This window comes from Brachyhypopomus gauderio, unplaced genomic scaffold, assembly GCF_052324685.1.
Source record: "Brachyhypopomus gauderio isolate BG-103 unplaced genomic scaffold, BGAUD_0.2 sc49, whole genome shotgun sequence".
Classification (NCBI taxonomy): Eukaryota; Metazoa; Chordata; class Actinopteri; order Gymnotiformes; family Hypopomidae; genus Brachyhypopomus; species Brachyhypopomus gauderio.
Window position 1 is genome coordinate 2,316,767 of NW_027506874.1, and position 21,145 is coordinate 2,337,911.

Here is a 21,145-nt window from a genome sequence, read left to right on the forward strand (position 1 = left end):
TAGTACCCTTAGTAGTGTTACAGTAGCTCAGAGAAAGTGCTGAAAACAGTCCCAAAAAAAAGTTTTATAACTTCATGTTTGGAATCTCGGGCAGAAATATGCAGTAACGAAGCTCTTCAAGTGTGTAAATTTGTAGCACCCTCTGGTGGTAATAAACAGAATAGAACTTTTGTACTTCAATTAAACCTTTATTATTTCTGCTTAAAATAAAACCCAAAAGTTGAGAATGAATTTAAGCATATAAAAAGTTACAATGTTTCACTTAAACCGTTAACAGGAAAATACATTTAATGTTTTTATTTTCAGTATTTGACAAATGTTTTTGTCTAGAGTGACTTGTATATTAATCAGGACAGTGACCCCATGACCCTGGTGCTTGTTTGATTTTGCTCTCAGACAGCAGCACAATTGTGAATGTAAAAAATTTGCAGTATATTCAAACTGTAAATCAAAAAATATAATTTGTTTGCCATCTAAACACCTGTGATTTACATATGGAATTTCTTAATAATCTTCATGGTATATTTCAATTCTGCCACAGACTAAAGTGACTATGTTTTTCTCTTATTTTCTACATTATTATATATACAACATTACTCTTTTTTATTTTACTGAAAAAAGTTACAAAATTAATCAGAATAATGTATTTCAGCATTATAATGCTGATAATAGTGCAAATAAACATGAATGAATGTGTAAATGAATTAATAACATGATGCACACTTCAAGCTTGCAATGAGCTTCTACGTGTTTTACTGAATATTACTGAAGGTTAACTGAAGGTTAACTGAAGGTTAACTGGATGCGGAACGGCAGTAGCTAAAGCGCATTATGGTACACATTCAAAATGACAATACAGGATGATGGTCAGAGCACACACTCATACTCATGGCTCTAAAAGCCCCAATTAAATGACAGAACATGGAAAGGGTTCCTTGGTCCTCAGTTCAAGATGTCCTCTCGTCCTCTAACATGTCCTCTCGTCCTCTAACACGTCCTCTTGTCCTCTAACACGTCCTCTCGTCCTCTAACATGTCCTCTAACACGTCCTCTCGTCCTCTAACACGTCCTCTCGTCCTCTAACATGTCCTCTAACACGTCCTCTCGTCCTCTAACACGTCCTCTCACACGTCCTCTCGTCCTCTAACACGTCCTCTCATCCTCTAACACATCCTCTCGTCCTCTAACATGTCCTCTCGTCCTCTCACATGTGGGACGCTGCTCCTGATTTTACTCTTCATCTTTCTCTTTGTGCCCCACTCATCAGTTTGATCTTCCCTCCCTACAGCTCTTTGCTGAGACTCTCCTGTTCATTTTTCTGTCTCCCTCATAGACTCGTATTCTGGATCTTTCAGAGGCAGCTGTTCGTAACCACCCTCAGCCTGCGCCTCCTCTCCCTCCTGCCCCTTCAGTGGAGCTGTCTCTGGGGTGTGGTGTACCTCAACCGGGGAGGTCTGACCTTGACCTTTCAGTGTGTGGTACACCTGGGCCTGGGGACCCTTGAGAGCCTCATATCCACCCTCACCCTCACCCTTACCTTGACCTTCACCTTGACCTTTCAGTGTGTGGTACACCTGGGCCTGGGGACCCTTGAGAGTCTCATATCCACCCTCACCCTTACCTTGACCTTCACCTTGACCTTTCAGTGTGTGGTACACCTCAGTCTGGGGACCCTTGAGAAGCTCGTACTCTCCTTCATCCTTCTCTTTACCCTTGTTCTTCCGGACGTCGATCAGCTCATATCCGCCGTCCGCACCATCGTCCTTCCCTGCCACTTTTCTTTCTCCTAACAACAATTGGTTGCTTCTCCTCTTATGATACCATGCTACCAGCAGGAGACACAACCCCACCACCACCACCACCACCACCACCACCACCACAACCATCCACGTTAGATCATCTGGTGCATCTAGAGACAAAGAGATGGAGAGAAACACATTTTTGAGACAGAACAGAAAGTGAAGTTGCAGTCCTTTTCATTTAAAGGTGCCATATTTGAGCCCACAGCAAGTATGTCGCAGTGTAATGTGTGAAGATTTAACGGGAGGTTTGTGTTTGTGTGTGTGTGTGTGTGTGTGTGTGTGTGTGTGTGTGTGTGTGTGTGTGTGTGTGTGTGTGTGTATAATGGGAGGTGTATGTTCAGTCACTCTATATGTAAACACACAATCACAGAAAAAGAGAAACTTTGAGGATGTTCAGTAAGAGATGGAAGCTAACCCATTCACACCACCCAGCCTTGGAGATCAGTGTCTGTACACACCTCAAAAAGTGAACTGATCACTGAGATTGGTGTGTATGTATGTGTGTTTGTACCTATATAAGTGAACTGGACAGTGAAATTGGTGTGGGTGGGTGTGTGTACCTGTGTGTGTGTAAGTGAACTTGTTGCTCAGACGGGAGAGGCCCTCATCCAGAATTGCTCTACAGGTGTACACTCCATCTTTCCGTGCTTTGACATTTTGAGAGGTCTCTGTCAGTGTGGCCCCAGGGGAGGTGTAGCTGGCTCCGCCCACAGGAGTCCTGTACCAGCGGTAGGACTGATGACGGTCGCACAGCGGACACGTACAGGTCAGCCCATTAGAGTCCTGAACAAGTATGGCTGCAGGAGGACCAACTAATGGACACACACACACACACACACACACACACACACACACACACATACAAAACATATGGTTTTTGTTCAACAACACAATTGCACTAAACATTTTACATGCTTTACATTTTACATTACATCTTTTTTGATAGTTTTTATTTCTGTATTGCTGTTTTTGTGTGATTTGTATTGGTTCTGTTGTAGTTATCGTGTCATTGTGTTGGTGTGTCTTGTGATGTTATTGTGTCTTGTGATGTTATTGTGATGTGGAATGTTTTTTTTTATTATTTTGTTGTTTCAGGTGCAGTTGTTACTGTATGTCTGTTCAGGTGTGGTTGAGATTGTGTTTTTTGAGACTGTGTTGGTTCAGGTGTAGTTGTGTTACCTTTGATTCTGAGCACCTGTTCATCCGAGTACACGTTGCGGTGGTCCTGAGCAGTTTTGCTGATGTGGGAGAACTTGTAGGTGGCGTTACACCAGTACCGACCAGCGGAGGTGTGGCTGATGTTCTTGATGACAAGTGTGGTACCCTTGTCTTCCTGGATTATCTTTCCATCCTTGTAAAACACGGCTCTGTCCACATGGCCATTTCCCCAAACCTCACAGGACAGATTCACATTCTCACCCTCAAACACTGGATCTTCCAACATCTGCAGCATTACTATTCGATCTGAGAAAAAGACGAGACGTGGTGGAGGGGAAGTCAGTGTTGGATATAATACCATCTGTCATTGGTGGTGAGCCGACTGCTTTCTCATGTGTCCTCCTTTCATAACTACATTTTGTGCTGGTGTAGAGTTGCGTCTGTTAGTTGGTGTAGCGCTGTGTTTATAAGGTCTGGGTTTAGGGTTGTGTTTATAATGTCTGGGTTTAGGGTTGTGTTTATAAGGTCTGGGTTTAGGGTTGTGTTTATAAGGTCTGGGTTTAGGGTTGTGTTTATAAGGTCTGGGTTTAGGGTTGTATTTATAATGACTGGGTTTAGGGTTGTGTTTATAAGGTCTGGGTTTAGGGTTGTGTTTATAAGGTCTGGGTTTAGGGCTGTGTTTATAATGTCTGGGTTCAGGGTTGTGTTTATAATGTCTGCGTTCAGGGTTGTGTTTATAAGGTCTGCGTTCAGGGTTGTGTTTATAAGGTCTGCGTTCAGGGTTGTGTTTATAAGGTCTGGGTTCAGGGTTCTGTTTATAAGGTCTGGGTTTAGGGTTGTGTTTATAAGGTCTGGGTTTAGGGTTGTGTTTATAAGGTCTGGGTTTAGGGTTGTGTTTATAAGGTCTGGGTTTAGGGTTGTGTTTATAAGGTCTGGGTTCAGGGTTGTGTTTATAATGTCTGCGTTCAGGGTTGTGTTTATAAGGTCTGCGTTCAGGGTTGTGTTTATAAGGTCTGGGTTCAGGGTTGTGTTTATAAGGTCTGGGTTTAGGGTTGTGTTTATAAGGTCTGGGTTTAGGGTTGTGTTTATAAGGTCTGGGTTTAGGGTTGTGTTTATAAGGTCTGGGTTCAGGGTTGTGTTTATAATGTCTGGGTTTAGGGTTTTGTTTATAAGGTCTGGGTTTAGGGTTGTGTTTATAATGACTGGATTCAGGGTTGTGTTTATAATGTCTGGGTTTAGGGTTGTGTTTATAAGGTCTGGGTTTAGGGTTGTGTTTATAAGGTCTGGGTTCAGGGTTGTGTTTATAATGACTGGGTTCAGGGTTGTGTTTATAATGTCTGGGTTCAGGGTTGTGTTTATAATGTCTGGGTTTGTAGTTCTGTCTGTTAGGGGCTGTTTTAGGGTTGACTGTAAGGGCTGGTTTGAAGTTGCATCTTTAAGGGGCTGGTTTATCACTTGTCCCTCATGGTTTCAACTGTGTTCCTGACAATAGTGTTATGGAAGCCTATGTTCTTATTGCTGTTGGAGATTTCTCATGAAAACTGAATTTGAAATGTGTATGGATAAAGCACTGGAGATCTTTTTCAGAGAACCAAATCTAGTTAGTCCTTTGACTGAAAATCACATTGTTATAAGGTGCTTGCACAACTTGCACTACAGCAATGCTGAGATAAAATAGCTGGTTAATTTAAAATTGTTTCTCTAGGCCATTAACACCAACCTTGAAACATCTATTAGGAGGCAAATATTCAAGATTCTAGGTTAGTCACTAAGAAAGGAGATCATTAAGTTGCTAGATGTTTATAGCCAGGAAGAGATTCCAGTCAGCTAACACCACATTCCCAAAGTGGAAGAACAAGAAGACCTTCAAGTGGTTCGCAGTGTTGCAGAGGCAAAAACTCAGGTGTGGGAGAAGCTAGGTGAGGCCATGGAAACCGACTCGGGAGGGGAAAGCGGTTCCTGACCAACACTGTATACAGTGAGACTGGGGATCTGCTGACCGTGACTGAGGATGTCATTAGGCAGTGGAAGGAATACTACATCCTGCCTTCAATAGAGGAAGACGATCTGGGGGACTCGGATGAGAGTTTGTCCATCACTTGAGCCATGGTGACCATGGTAGTGGTGAAACTCCTTGGTGGCGAGTCTTCGGGGATGGACGAGGTCCACCCTGAGTTCCTTAAGGCTCTGGATGTTGTGGAACTATCCTGGCTGACACGTCTTTGCAACATCACATGGACATTGGGGGTGGTAGTTCCTCTTTTTTTTAAAAAAAAGGACCTGAGTGTGTGCTCCAACTGTGGGACATCAAACTCCTCAGTCTCGCTGACGAGGTCTGTGCCGGGGTGCTGGAGAAGAGACTCTGGTCGGTAGTTGAATCTTAGTTACAAGAGGAACAATGCAGGTTCCATCCTGGTCTTGGAAAACTGGACCAACTTTTGACTCTAGTGAGGGTCATCGAGGGTGCAGTTGAGTTTGCTTCTCCAGTCCACATGTGTTTAATAAACACCGCCACCAGCTGGGTGCACCACATTTCTGCGCTTCCTGGTTTTCCTTTGGTAACATCAAAATCACATCGCAGAGCTCAACTGGGGAGCTGTGTCGGAGAAATTAACCTCACATTAACATGCTGCAATTTTGCTAAGTGCAAGGAGTTTCCAAGGAAATGACAATCCTTCAAAGAGGACTGCAAATAAAGACAACTCTTCAGACTTGATCCAGTTATTGGTAAGGGTATTGGTAATTGGTTAATAGATATTGGTAAGGGTATTGGTAATTGGTTAATAGATATTGGCAAGGGTATTGGTAATTGGTTAATAGATATTGGTAAGGGTATTGGTAATTGGTTAATAGATATTGGTAAGGGTATTGGTAATTGGTTAATAGATATTGGTAAGGGTATTGGTAATTGGTTAATAGGTGTCATGCGTAGCTCCGCCCCCCTCTGACCTGTTATGTCTTTGCTTTGTTTTCTCCACGTGTTCAAGTTTGGTTTTTCCTTGTGTTCCCCTGACACACCTCTGTCAGTCTGTTCTTAGTTCCCTTGTTTAGTCCCTTATTTAAACCCTACGTTCAGTCTTCCTGGTTGTCATTGTAAGCTTGTTCCGTGTTTCTCCGTGTTCACGCTACTTTGTATTTCCCTTGTTTGTTGTTGTATACTCTGCCCCATGATTCCTCCCGTATTTCTTGTACCTGGTTTATTCTTTGTTTGGTTCTGTTCATGTATGTTGGCGCTCTATGCTCCGTATAATTTCCTTGTGGGTGCCATGTTCTAATTTGTGTATGTGTGTCAGTTTGGATTCCTGCCCTGTCATGTTGTGTCGTCTCTGTGTTCATCTCTAGTTCTGTTCTTTTGGTGTTTCCCTTGTGGTGTGTTAGTGTTTAGGTTGAGGGTCTGTTAGGTAATTTTCCTTCTCGTTTGTGTATCTTAGCAGTGTAGTGTTCCTTGTATTTAGTTCTTTAATTAACTGTAAGTGTTTGATACTTTTGGGTTGCTTAGTGGTCGTCTCCTAAGTCGTCTGTGTATTGATTCCTGTTTTACTTGCTTTCATTAAAACTACCATCTCCTGGGCTTGAGTCTCGCCTGCCCATGTCAAATGTTACAATAGGTTTATTGGTAAAGGTATTGGTAATTGGTTGATGAATGATTGTTCAATTTATATAGCGCCTTTCAGAATACCCAAGGCGCTTTACAACTTCACAGGTACAAGTCTCAGACAAACAATCACACATACACCAGCGAGAAGCAGCAGCCAATCACACACAGCATACTCTCTACCGGGAACCACAGCCCCCTGGGGGACTGAATGGGGTGCAGGAAGGGGAGAGAGGACAGACCCTAGTGGCAGAGCACCATCCACCACTGGGCATACAAGCACACACATTCATGCACAGACACTTAGACACTACTTTTTATTGTACAGAGAGAGACAGACACACACTCAGGGAGAATTTGTCAGGGACTGCCAATTTACCTAACCTCCATGTTTTTGGACTGTGGGAGGAAACCAGAGACCCCGGATGAAACCCACACAGACACGGGGAGAACGTGGAAACTTCACTCAGATAGGGACTTGAACCCAAGACCCCAGTGCTGAGAGGCAAACGTGCTAACCACCAAGCCACCGTGTTGGTAAGGGTGCATATATTGGTAAGGGTATAGTCTATTGGTTATTGGTAAGGGTATTGGTTATTAATAAGGGTATAGGTTATTGGTAAGGGTATTGGTTATTGGTTATTATTAAGGGTGTTCTGATGGTGGCTATTTAAGGAGCAACAACACCCTGGTATATTACCAAAGTGCCACCATGTTTATGGTGTTTATGGTTAAGGAACATGTAACAGGCAGATCCAGAACCAAAGAGCATGAGAGATAAGAAAACCGGGGAGGACTCACGTACAAACAATGACCGACACAGGAGTGTAGAACGGAAGGGTTTAAATACACAGACAACATGACGGTGAAATGAGACACAGGTGTGGGCACTGAAGACAGGGGTGTGGCAGACAGAGGGAGAAACCATGGGAACTAGGGAAGCTAGGCGGGACCAGGCAGGAGGGAGGGGCTGGACGTGACACCATTCTAAAATAAACATAAAATGGCAGATTTGCCAGCCAACACAGTCCCTCCATTCACGCATGTAGGAGTAGAGCCAGTGGAGGTCAGAGGTGGTCTTTTGGAGTGATTCATATACGTCTCACTAGATGAGCAGATTGAATGTAAAGAAACTAGTGGGGGGCCGTTAACTGTATATATATCAGGGGTCGGCAACCTATGGCACGCCGAGGCATAATCACTGGCACGCGACACGCTGGACCAGCATCAGCAAAAAAAATAAATAATAAAAAATAGAGCACGATCCTCCAATCGAAATCGCTCCTCAAGGCTCTGCTCGGCGGAGGCGTTTATACTTGGCGATCGGTCGCGATATAATACTTAATTTGTGTCCATTTATACCTCCCCTCCGCTAACAATTTACACTCGCCACACAACCAAATCAACAATTTAAACTCGCTACACCCCCCCCCCCCCCCCCCCCCGCTCCAATTTTTTTTGTTGATAGTGGCGAACTCATTGACTGGACGTGTTTAAGTTGGCACTCCATGTCTCAAAGGTTGCCGGCCCCTGTTATATATATTAATATATATACAGATAAAAACAGTCTGCAAGCGAGTTAACGACCCACCACTAAAAGAAGGTTGCAGTGTCAAAAGGGTTATTTTTTCAGTATTTTGATAAAATAGGCCTTTAACAGTAATGTTAGGTTGAAGCTGTTTTTAACAAACATCTCTTGAAGACAGTGAAGACAGTGTCATAACTAAAATGAGTTTGAACTAGTCTATTGTCTGTACAGTTTGCTAGTATTATGTTATTGTTCAAGATGGTAGAAAGGTTTAGAATGAAAGACGGCGTTTTCATTTGGGGGAAAAATGCATCTGGAAATTATAATAAATAATTAATAAAACAGTTAAAGTGCATAGAATCAGAGCAGTGTCTTAACTGGTCCGAAAGGTAAATAGGACAACATATGTGTTTTCAGTCTGTGAGGACTTTCAGTGGCTAAAGTATGTGCACATCACACAGCTTTGAGATGTTTGTTCTGGCTGCCGTTTGGTGGCTGACACATCGTGCTTGCTTTTTAGACAATTTTGCACTTTTTACTTTCCTGTTTTTGCAGAGGAAAATGCTACAGACAGACATGGCATGTGTCTTGATCACCAGGGAAGACCCTCTTTGCTCAGGGACTGAATCCCCTTGTCACTTGTTTTTCACACTAACTGAATGTTTGTTATTGGATGATGTTTTCACAGATGTTTTCTATGTTTATGGAGTCAAGGGAATGTTGGAGCTGTAAAGAGACTGTGATTATGAAGTCAGAGGATGTTGGGACTGTACTTATTAAAGTGTGTAAGTACTAAAGTGAGCCTGCAATGAATTTTATTTGGTGTTCTTGTTTAACTGTGGGACTAAGTTGGGTTGGGCGTTTAGGTTTAAGAAAGCAACAAGTCACTAGTCAGGTAGTAATTGTAAGTAATTATAGGTAGTAATTATATTACTACATATGTTTTATTTCAGTTGGTATGTTGTGTTGTGTGCTGATATATAATATTGATAAGAACAGGCATATGAGGTTTTGAATAGGCACTCTCGCCATTTGTTGTGAGGTTGCGAGTCATGTAAATGTAATCAAGATGCATTACTGAGATAAAAGACACCTAACTCTGGGATAGGGGATAGTTTGAACAAAAAGATACACTCTTCTATTTGAAACATTCTTCTATTTGACTGAAGGTGAACCTAGCCGGAATTATCGCTTCATTTGTTCAATTTTCTGCATCATGGAAAAGTGGGCTGGGCTTGAGAATGACACGAATGGCCTCAAAATTGACGTAATCTGGCATTGGAGTCGTGACTCTGGAGATGTGGGGATGTGTTTATGAAGTCAGGGCATGTGTGATCAAACCAAAATCAGATGGATTCAGTGATGGAGTAGCATGTCTGATTGATTAGCAGCAAGACTTGGCATTTCAGCTGACCTCAGACTCGATAAGTCTTTGGTGGAGAAACCATACATTGGAGTAGCTTGTTTAGAGTAGTGTGCTAAGATGGCTGGCTAGCTAGACAGGGTGTGTATCAGTGTTCTCAAGTCTCACGCATTGAGCGTGTGACACACGCATTTTACCGTCTTCACACGCCACACTTCCGATTTCACACGGCGAAAAAAAAAAAAATCGATCGCGAAATACAACTACGTTAGCGCCCCCCCCATCCCCCCCCGCTCAACAACTTACATTCGCCACCGACTCTCACACTCTGAAATGAATTCAAAACTTGAGCCCTGGTGTGTATTGTGTGTATTGTGTGTTTTGTGTGTATTGTGTGTTTTGTGGTAGGCTGCGTAACCTTCTATATATTTCAAAACCTTTTTTCTGTCACCCTTGGTGTTTGTTTTCTATACTACACTACACACTGGGTAGTACACAACATATCATCTTGTCTGTTAGCTTAATTAGCTTAACATTTGTTCTGGCCTGTTTTAGGCCTGTAGCTCACTTTTGAAAGTCAATTACTATATATCATTGTTAGGCGGGGACACGCGAATGCGCATAAACCACGTGGTCTTATGCGGCGGTACGTGAACACGCATACACCGCGTAGGGTTGTATTAAACCCAAACGCCAAAACCACAAAACAAAACAAGAAACTGAGACCACCGCCAAAAACGCTCGCGGGAAAAGATATAAAAGAAAACGTCTTTGTGTAGGCAGCAGGAAGGAAAACTCCAACAGAAAAGAAGCAAAATAATGACGTGGAAAAAACTCAACGCGAGGTAAGTAGCCTGCAAAAACACAATGCGCAAAATAAAGAACGTGGAAGAAACTCAACGCGGGGATAAAGATAAACAAACAGGGAACAAAAACCGCCGGGGGGGGGGGCTCACCAAACTGGAAGGCGAAAATAAAAACTTCCCAAAACGGACAGCGAGAGAGACGAGAGAAAAATACAGCGGGAAGTTGTGGTTCAAAGGTCAGATTTTTAAAATAGTTTAGATTCTGTGGATATTCAGTTGATGCTTGTTGTTCTTGATGATGCATGTAAAATGAATGCAGTGTTATTTGTTAGCCATCAGACTCTCTGCTCTAAATATCGACATGGGGTAGTGATAGCCCGTATCAGCCCGTCTTGGACCATAGTGTGTCTTGTGCTGTGTGACCATTTGAAGTTTAGCATCTGCTGGGCCATGAGGGTAACACAAAACATGTAAAGTGTGGAATCACCAGAGCTGGACGTAAGGTTAGGGTTAGTGTTGGGGTTAGTGAGAGGAGTTAGTGTTGGGGTTACCTGTAACTCTGAGTGTGATGGCATTACTGCGCTCCTTGGTGTTTATGTTCATGCACCAGTAGGTGGTGCTGGTGCTGTTGGCACCCTTGATGTTGGTATGTATGAAGGCTGAACGGTTTTGGTTGGACCAGTCTTGCTCTGGCAGTGGGAGCCAGTATTCACTGAACTGTAAAAATGTATGTCGGCACCACCAATCACGAAGCCCTTCCTCCACATAGAGTTCCAGAATCACTGCATCTTGTGGACCAATCACAGATTTTCTTCTTATTTTAGAGAGAAGTCCTTTGGGCACCATGTCTGCCAGTCAGGGACAAACAAAGGCAGAGAGAGACAGAGATGAGCATAGAATGAGAAAAGGGAGAAAACATATAGAAGCAGAGATGGGTGAGTTTGATCATTATTTAATAAATGTCTGAGACTAAGTAGAACCTGTCTCTCTAACTCCCACACAGTAATGGTGTGTTGGGGAATATTGTGTTAGGATAAATGCTGTTATTGTGTGTGATGTCATACTCAGCACGGTGATGTTCGCAACATTACTCTCCATTTGTCCATTTGTACATTTGTACAGCCCTGAATCATTCATCGTCATGGTGATGGGCAGTATGGCATTGTGGCTTATGGTCTGGCCATCGTGCGACCACGTCACACCACTCTGGAGAATTTCACGACCACGCTTGCACAGCAGAGTGATGTCATCAGACACGTACACTTTGTTGAATTCCGGGTGCTTGACAACTGAGAGAGGGAGAGAAAGAAATATATCAGTCTTTGATGGTTATATGTCACCTCAGCAAAAATCCCTCTTTCCATTTAGAGCCTATAGATACAATATACACTGCTCAAAAAAATAAAGGGAACACTCAAATAACACATCCTAGATCTGAATGAAATATTCTCATTGAATACTTTGTTCTGTACAAAGTTGAATGTGTTGACAACAAAATCACCCAAAAATCATCAATGGAAATCAAATTTATTACCCAATGGAGGCCTGGATTTGGAGCCACACACAAAATTAAACTGGAAAAACACACTACAGGCTGATCCAACTTTGATGTAATGTTCTTAAAACAAGTCAAAATGAGGCTCAGTATTGTGTGTGGCCTCCACGTGCCTGTATGACCTCCCTACAACGCCTGGGCATGCTCCTGATGAGGTGGCGGATGGTCTCCTGAGGGATCTCCTCCCAGACCTGGACTAAAGCATCTGCCAACTCCTGGACAGTCTGTGGTGCAACGTGACGTTGGTGGATGGAGCAAGACATGATGTCCCAGATGTGCTCAATCGGATTCAGGTCTGGGGAATGGGCGGGCCAGTCCATAGCTTCAATGCCTTCATCTTGCAGGAACTGCTGACACACTCCAGCCACATGAGGTCTAGCATTGTCCTGCATTAGGAGGAACCCAGGGCCAACCGCACCAGCATATGGTCTCACAAGGGGTCTGAGGATCTCATCTCGGTACCTAATGGCAGTCAGGCTACCTCTGGTGAGCACATGGAGGGTTGTGCGGCCCGCCAAAGAAATGACACCCCACACCATTACTAACCCACTGCCAAACCGGTCATGCTGAAGGATGTTGCAGGCAGCAGATCGCTCTACATAGTGTCTCCAGACTCTGTCACGTCTGTCACGTGCTCAGTGTGAACCTGCTTTCATCTGTGAAGAGCACAAGGCGCCAGTGGCGAATTTGCCAATCCTGGTGTTCTCTGGCAAATGCCAAGCGTCCTGCACGGTGTTGGGCTGTGAGCACAACCCCCCATCTGTGGACGTCGGGCCCTCATACCATCCTCATGGAGTCGGTTTCTAACCGTTTGTGTAGACACATGAACATTTGTGGCCTGCTGGGGGTCATTTTGCAGGGCTCTGGCACTGCTCCTCCTGTTCCTTCTTGCACAAAGGCGGAGGTAGCGGTCCTGCTGCTGGGTTGTTGCCCTCCTACGGCCTCCTCCACGTCTCCTGGTGTACTGGCCTGTCTCCTGGTAGCGCCTCCAGCCTCTGGACACTATGCTGACAGACACAGCAAACCTTCTTGCCACAGCTCGCATTGATGTGCCATCCTGGATGAGCTGCACTACCTGAGCCACTTGTGTGGGTTGTAGAGTCCGTCTCATGCTACCACGAGTGTGAAAGGACCACCAACATTCAAAAGTGACCAAAACATCAGCCAGAAAGCATAGGTACTGAGAAGTGGTCTGTGGTCCCCACCTGCAGAACCACTCCTTTATAGGGGGGTTCTTGCTAATTGCCTCTCATTTCTACCTGTTGTCTATTCCATTTGCACAACAGCAGGTGAAATTGATTCACAATCAGTGTTGCTTCCTAACTGAACAGGTTGGTTTCACAGAAGTGTGGTTGACTTGGAGTTATATTGTGTTGTTTAAGTGTTCCCTTCATTATTTTGAGCAGTGTATTTAACGTTCTCTGGAACCCCAGAATTCCTCCGTGCTATTCCCTGTTCTAGAGTTTAGCACCTCCTCCCACCCACTGAGGTGGGTGATCCAGCCTGTAGTTTTCTGCTGAGTGAAGAGTTAGAGTTAGAGTTAGTGTTAGAGTTAGAGTTAGTGTTGGGGTTAGAGTTAGGGTTAGTGTTGGGGTAAGGTGAAGTGATTGTGATGGACTGTTATGCCCAGTTATATTGGACCATTATGTGTCTTAAATGTCAAACACAGAGGCCTGTGCATAAATTGAGTTGAGTAGATGGAGAAACAGTCGGGTTTTCTAGGGAGGGGGATGTGAGCTACATGAAGTGTCTCTAATCACACAACAGTCTCCAGTCCTCAGGGTCAGGGTCAAGGTCACCCAAGGGTCAGGGTTAGGGTTAGCATTAGGGTTAGGGCTACAGTGGTGTGTGTGTTCTGTTTTTTGAAACATGCAGTTATATACATGCTGTTATGAAAGTTGAGTGATGGTTTGTAATGCAGACGTCTATATTGCCTCTACTTCATGGGTTCTGAATGTTTTTTTTGTTTTGTGTGATGGCACTTCTCTGCTGCTAAAAGAACATGACGTCATTAAGCAGGTCAGTGCACCTATAAACCTATAGACTTATAAACTAGCATTATAAACAAGCATTATACACCTTTTCCTCTCATTTTTAATAAATTGTGGTGGAAGAGAGGCAGAGTCACGGGGTAGAATTTCCTCCCCTAACGATGGACAGGTGCGGCTCATTCAGGATCACCTGTGCTGCTAAAGACTGGCTCTCTCCAGGATGGAGGAGAGACACACAAACGACACAGAGGCACAAGCTTCTCAATTACGCTCACCGGCCACTTTATTAGTGGGTTTAGTCCCGGGTTGGACCCCCTTTTGCCTTCATAACTGCTTTAATCATTTGTGTCATCACGCAGGTGCTGCAGATTTGTCCACATCCATCATGCAAATCTCCCGTTCCACCACATCCCAAAGGTGCTCTATTGGATTGAGATCTGGTGACTGTGGGGGCCATTCGAGTACAGTGAACTCATTGTCGTGCTCAAAAAACCAGTCTAAGATGATTCGCGCTTTATGACATGGTGCATTATCCTGCTAGAAGTAGCCATCAGAAGATGGATACACTGTGGTCATAAGGGGATGGACATGGTCAGCAACAATACTCAGGTAGGCTGTGGCGTTGACACGATGCTCAATTGATACTAATGAGCTCAAAGTGTGTCAGGGCTGACCCCGGAGAGGCTCATGAACCAGCACTCGCTCACGTACTCACTCTCAAACGCGCAATCAGTAGTGATGACCTGTCGATGTCCTCCTTCCTATGTTAGGAGGACTGCTGCAGAGTCTCGTTGCTGAGTTGATTGTTTCCACCTCCACACGTATTCAGCCTCTCGTTGTATTCTCGTGCTTCCTCGTTGTATTTACCTTGCTCTGTTGTTTCCCTGTCGTTTTCCAAGTACCCTCACCTCTTCACCACTTCTGGCCATTCTCAAATTTTCCTAAACTGTTATTTCTCTATCCAGTTTTGTTTGTTATTTTGGGAAGGGTTTTTGTTTGCTCCCCATAGTGGTTGATAGCCAGTTACTTCCCCTGGCGTCTTTAGTTTGTTTCTTTTCTTTTGTTTCTCTTGCGTTGAGTAGGCCGTGATCTCTTAGTTTCGCTCTCTGTTTAGAGTTTCCTTCTTGCTTCCTTTTCACAGAGGTTTTGTTTTTGCGCTTTTCCCACATTGCTTTTGGCCGAGGTTTCAGTTCACAGTTTATTTTGTGACTGGCGTTTGGGTTCTTCTCCTGTTAAATATTTCATGCATTGTATGCAGGTTCGCAAACCAATGCGTAACAAATTGTGCCAGGGAAATATCCCCCCTACCATTGCACCACCACTACCAGCCTGAATCATTGATACAAGGCAGGTTGGATCCATGCTTTCATGTTGTTGATGCCAAATTCTGACCCTAACACCTGAATGTCACAGCAGAAAGCGAGATTCTTCGGACCAGGCAACATTTTTCCAATATTCTATTGTCCAATTTTGGTGAGCCTGTGTGAATTGTAGCCTCAGTTTCCTGTTCTTAGCTGACCGGAGTGGCACCTGGTGTGGTCTTCTGCTGCTGTAGCCCATCCACCTCAAGGTTCAACATGTTGTGTGTTCAGAGATGCTCTTCTGCATGCCTCGGTTGTAACAACTGGTTATTTGAGTTACTGTTGCCTTTCTATCAGCTAGAACCAGTCTGGCCATTCTCCTCTGACATCTGGCCTCAACAAGGCAATTTTGCCCACAGAACTGCTGCTCGCTCGATATTTTCTCTTTTTCTGACCTTTTTCTTCTCTGGTGCTTGTGCATGAAAATCCCAGCAGTTTCTGAAATACTCAGACCAGCCCGTCTGGCACAAACAACCACGCCACATTCAAAGTCACTTAAATCACCTTTCTTCCCCATTCTGATGCTCGGTTTGAACTGCAGCAGATCGTCTTGGCCATGACTACATGACTAAATGCATTGAGTTGCTGCCATGTGATCGGCTGATTCAACATTAGCGTTAATAAGCAGTTGGACAGGTGTACCTGATAAAGGTACAGTGAGTGTATTTTCCCAGTAAATGGTAGATGTGAGATGGGTCTGTAATTATTTGAGATGGGTCTGTAATTATGTGAGATGGGTCTGTAATTATTTGAGATGAGTCGAATTATTTGAGATGGATCTGTAATTATTTGAGATGGGTCTGTAATTATTTGAGATGGTCTGTAATTATGTGAGGTGGGCCTGTAAGTATGTGAGGTGGGTCTGTAATTATTTGAGATGGTCTGTAATTATTTACACAGTTGCCTCCAATGTTTTCTTTTATAACAGAGACTTCACCACTACAGTTTTCAGTGCATTAGTAAAAACTAGGGTTGCAACGGTATGAGATTTTCACGGTATGATAACCGTCTCAGAAAATACCGCGGTATCACAGTTAGTTTGTATATTATTAAAAGATACACCGACCCTTAAAGAAATTACAACAAGTTATTTTTGTTCAATTAACTATTTATTGTAGAAACCTGGAACTATTGTATACAAAATGTGTCCTTTAAAAAAATAAGCTGTACACATGTTTATATAAATACTGCAAAATTAGAGAAACCTAAATCATGGATTTCAGTACAATTATTTAAGTTTAAATTATTTAATATCTGATAAACTGAGCCTGGGTCAGTGTCTGATCAACAACTGTTGTAAACGTCCGTTGTACTGCCAAGTTGGAATATAACCAGATACTGCAGGAAGAGAGGATTTATTTCTGATATCATCACAATAGAGATTTCTATTTTAAGGCTTTCACCCCGAGTCTGGTTTTAACATATGAAAAACAGGTACGTTAGAATTTGAACGCATGTAAATTAATAGCGTCTTTCACATCCAGTGAAAGCAAGGACCATAAAAAGCTAGGTTTATACTTTCACTAGTGACCGTAGCACGCGACTCCACACAGTTCTTTTGTCTTACGTTAACAAATACGAGCCTCTTTTAATTCCAGGACGAAACATGAGAGAACGTGAAGACGTTAAGATTGGGCGTTTTGGAAATAAACAACCATTAAATAATGTGATGAAAAAGCGAATTATTTCGAGTATATGTATAAATATTTAACTTAATTAAGTTTAAGGTGCTGGGAAATATTGAAACGGACCTTTAAAGTGACGTACAAGTGTTTTAATTCCACCTTTTAAACGTGTATGAATCCTGCAAACATGACTTTGTTCATTGCGCTGAGGCGCAGCGCGCGCAAAGTTACAAAATTCGAGAGGTGCACGACCTCGCGAATCGACAGCGCGCGAGACCCTCGCGCACGGGCGGAGCCACCGCGATTACGTCATTTTCGCCACTGATTTTAGTTTAGCTTTTTTTTTTGTTAAAAAATGTGTTAAGTCTGATGCACTTTCTGCCATTCTCACTGCTGTGTGCTGAGTAGCTGAACCGGAGCGGAGTTGCGCATGCGCGGGTCAGTTTCTCCGCTGGCTTGCTTTTTACCGGTAATAAGCAAACGCACACGGTATGATAACCGTGCATTTTAATACCGTGGTATACCGTGAAACCGGTTACCGCTGCAACCCTAGTAAAAACACCCGGTTGGAGTGAAGTGTTTACTATCTGAAGTATGTCATCTGCTATTGAGTGAAACACATTCTTCAGGAAGGTCGTAAATGGGCCGTTGGATGTGTAACGTGTGTCATGGAGCGATAGGGCGGACACAAACGCTGAGAGGACTGAGATTTATTGAAGGGCATTCCATAATCAGGGTTGAATAAACATGTGCCGGTCAAATCCATTAAAGAGTCCGTACATTGAACATAGCCAACACGAATAGACATAATGAACTACAAAGAACAGACCATAAGAAGACACAACAATCACGATATCGAACAGGGCTCACAAACCAGCCACACAAAAGACCAAACACAGGGTTTAAATAGACAAGATGAAGGAGCAACGCGTGATTACAATAACGAGAGGACTGGGTTACAAAATACGAGGAGGGACTACAAATGACAGGACCACATGGCTACATAAACAAAACATACATGAATGACAGCTGGGGGAGGGGCTAACTGTGACAGGATGATTTAAGGTCCCTCACTGTCTCAATTAAGAATTCACTGTTAACCAGTGGCGGCTTGTCAGAGAATAAATAATTCTCATATAAACTTATTTAAATTTGTATATTGCAAAATTATTGTAGGCTGAACCAGCAGGTGGCAATACCACTGGCAACACGCTGAACAAGTTTGCTTTGACGGAAGAAAGGGTGTGTCTAAAGTACGTGGTATCCAGTTGCTTACATACCCTGATCAGCCATCCATCTATCTCTCTCTCTGGTTTGACCCGCACTGAGGTTAGACCTATTAAAGAGAGGCCCGCTATATTTATCTCTCTCTCTGGTTTGACCCGCACTGAGGTTAGACCTATTTAAGAGAGGCTCCACTATATATCTCTCTCCGTTTTTCTTTTTTAAGTGCATGCAAACTTTGATACAACTAACGGAAAACACCATGAATATAATGATCTTATGATCTTTTGACCCTTATGAATGTAATGATCATGTGATGTGCTTTAGGTAATACTGGTGTGGATAATATCCCTAAAAGAGTCCAGTGTTGATAAACATTTTTAGGAGTCTTAAGTCTAAAGGGCCAAGAAAATGCAAATATTGCCCATGTTCTAAATACCTAAATAATTTAAATTACTTAATAACTTATTTAAAAAGTAGTTGATGGAAAGTGTCCTGAATGAACAGAAGTGTATCAGAGACACTGAGCTGTGAGAGACACTCCAATGATGCTGAGCTGTGAGATGCTCCTGAGATACTGGGCCGTGAGAGACACTCCTGAGATACTGAGCTGTGAGAGACACTCATGTGATGCTGAACTGAGAGACACTCCTGAGACACTGAGCTGTGAGAGACGCATCTGAGACACTGGGCTGTGAGAGACGCATCTGAGACACTGAGCTGTGAGACACTCCTGAGACGCTGAGCTGTGAGAGACACTACTAAGACACTGAGCTGTGAGAGACACTTCTGAGACACTGAGCTGTGAGAGACACTTCTGAGACGCTGAGCTGAGAGAGACACTCCTGAGACACTGAGCTGTGAGAGACACTCCTGAGACACTGGGCTGTGAGCCTGCAAGCGTTCTGATCAGGAACACTGGGTTTAGCGTCAGCACTTTCTGTATATGTAAATATCAACATGAATGATGAGTTAGCTTCTTCAAATTTTTGTGGAAGCAGTGTTTGTAAAATGTATATATGAATTTAATTGAACGTGAATTGATGTCAGTAGACATTTTATCACAGAAACAGCAGGCATTGGAAGAGCCGTACTGAAACAATAATTAGTCTTGCAGTTAAGCAGGAGATAGCAAACTTAAAGGGGAGGAATCGACGAGTCAAATTGTATTGATTGTGTTTGAGATTGACCTACACTACCGTTCAAAAGTTTGGGGTCACCTAGACAATTTTGTGTTTTCCCTGAAATCTCATACTTTTATTTATCAAATGAGTTGCAAAATGAATAGAAATATAGTCCAGACTTTGACAAGGTAGAAGTAATGTTTTTTTTTTTTATTTGAAATAATTTTCTAATTTAAACTTTGCTTTCGTCAAAGAATGCTCCCTTAGCAGCAATTACAGCATTGCAGACCTTTGGCATTCTAGCTGTTAATTTGCTGAGGTAATCTGGAGAAATTTCACCCCATGCTTCCAGAAGCCGCTCCCACAAGTTTGATTGGGTTAATGGGCACTTTTTTCGTACCATACGGTCAAGCTGCTCCCACAACAGCAGTTGAGATCTGGTGACAGCGCTGGCCACTCCATTAACGATAAAACACCAGCTGCCTGCTTCTTCTCTAAATAGTTTGTGCATAATTTGGAGGTGTGCTTTGGGTCATTGTCCTGCTGCAGGATGAAATTGGCTCCAATCAAGCGCTGTCCACAGGGTATGGCATGGTGTTGCAAAATGGAGTGATAGCCTTCCTTATTCAAAATCCCTTTTACCTTGTTCAAATCTCCCACTTTACCAGCACCAAAGCAACCCCAGACCATCACATTACGTCCACCATGTTTGACAGATGGTGTCAGGCACTCTTCCAGCATATTTTCAGTTTTTCTGCGTCTCACAAATGTTTGTCTGTGTGATCCAAACACCTCAAACTTTGATTCATCTGTCCATAACACTTTTTTCCAGTCTTCCTCTGTCCAATGTCTGTGTTCTTTTGCCCATATTAATCTTTTTCTTTTATTAGCCAGTCTCAGATATGGCTTTTTCTTTGCCACTCTGCCCTGAAGGCCAGCATCCCGGAGTCGCCTCTTCACTGTAGACGTTGACACTGGCGTTTTGCGGGTACTATTTAATGAAGCTGCCAGTTGAGGACCTGTGAGGTGTCGATTTCTCAAACTGGAGACTCTAATGTACTTGTCTTCTTGCTCAGTTGTGCAGCGGGGCCTTCCACTTCTCCTTCTACTCTGGTTAGAGCCTGTCTGTGCTCTCCTCTGAAGGGAGTAGTACACACCATTGTAGGAAATCTTCAGTTTCTTGGCAATGTCTCGCATGGAATAGACTTCATTTCTCAGAACAAGAATAGACTGTCGAGTTTGAATTGAAAGTTGTCTTTTTCTGGCCATTTTGTGAGTTTAATCGAACCAACAATTGTAATGCTCCAGATTCTCAACTAGCTCAAAGGAAGGTCAGTTTTATAGCTTCTCTAATCAGCAAATGTTTTCAGCTGTGCTAACCTACTTGCACAAGGGTTTTCAAGGGTTTTCTAAATATCCAATAGCCTCCTTACACAGTTAGCAAACACAATGTACCATTAGAACACTGGAGTGATGGTTGTTGGAAATGGGTCTCCATACATCTATGTAGATATTGCATTAAAAACCAGATGTTTACAGCTAGAATACTCATTTACCACATTAATAATGTAAAGAGTGTATTTTTGATGCATTTAATGTTAGCTAAATTGAAAAAAAAACTGCTTTTCTTTCAAAAATAAGAACATTTCTAAGCGACCCCAAACTTTTGAACAGTAGTGTACATCTTTACTCGCAGACTGAACATGAATATTTGTGCGCGTGCGTGTGCGTGCGTGCGTGCGTGTGTGTGCGCGTGCGTGTGTGTGTGTGTTTGTGTGTGTGTGTGTGTGTACATACCTTTTAATTGCTCTGCTCTTACGAAAGCCATGAACACTATAACAAAATATATATTGTACATTAGTTAGCATTCAAAAACATGCATAAGTGACCCAGTATCTACATCTCTCTCCCTCAAAGACAACAGAACAAGCTGCCATCACACACACAAACATTTGAGTAAAAGCCAAATGTTCTGATCTCATCACATTAGATTTGAAAACACAATACAGGATT

General features: G+C 43.1%; 1 protein-coding gene across 1 annotated transcript in view; it reads right to left on the minus strand.

The window, feature by feature from the left end:
- Positions 1-1,035: 1,035 nt before the first annotated feature.
- LOC143487671 (Fc receptor-like protein 5) overlaps positions 1,036-21,145 on the minus strand; it is a 20,387-nt gene continuing 277 nt past the window's right edge. Inside the window, exons 2-7 of the mRNA XM_076986726.1 lie at positions 20,930-20,965; positions 11,317-11,541; positions 10,804-11,100; positions 2,982-3,266; positions 2,363-2,614; positions 1,036-1,909 (exon numbers count right to left, since the gene is read on the minus strand). Coding sequence (XP_076842841.1) covers positions 1,311-1,909; positions 2,363-2,614; positions 2,982-3,266; positions 10,804-11,100; positions 11,317-11,541; positions 20,930-20,965 — 1,694 coding nt within the window. The 3' untranslated portion in view covers positions 1,036-1,310. The remainder of the gene's footprint in view (positions 1,910-2,362; positions 2,615-2,981; positions 3,267-10,803; positions 11,101-11,316; positions 11,542-20,929; positions 20,966-21,145) is intronic.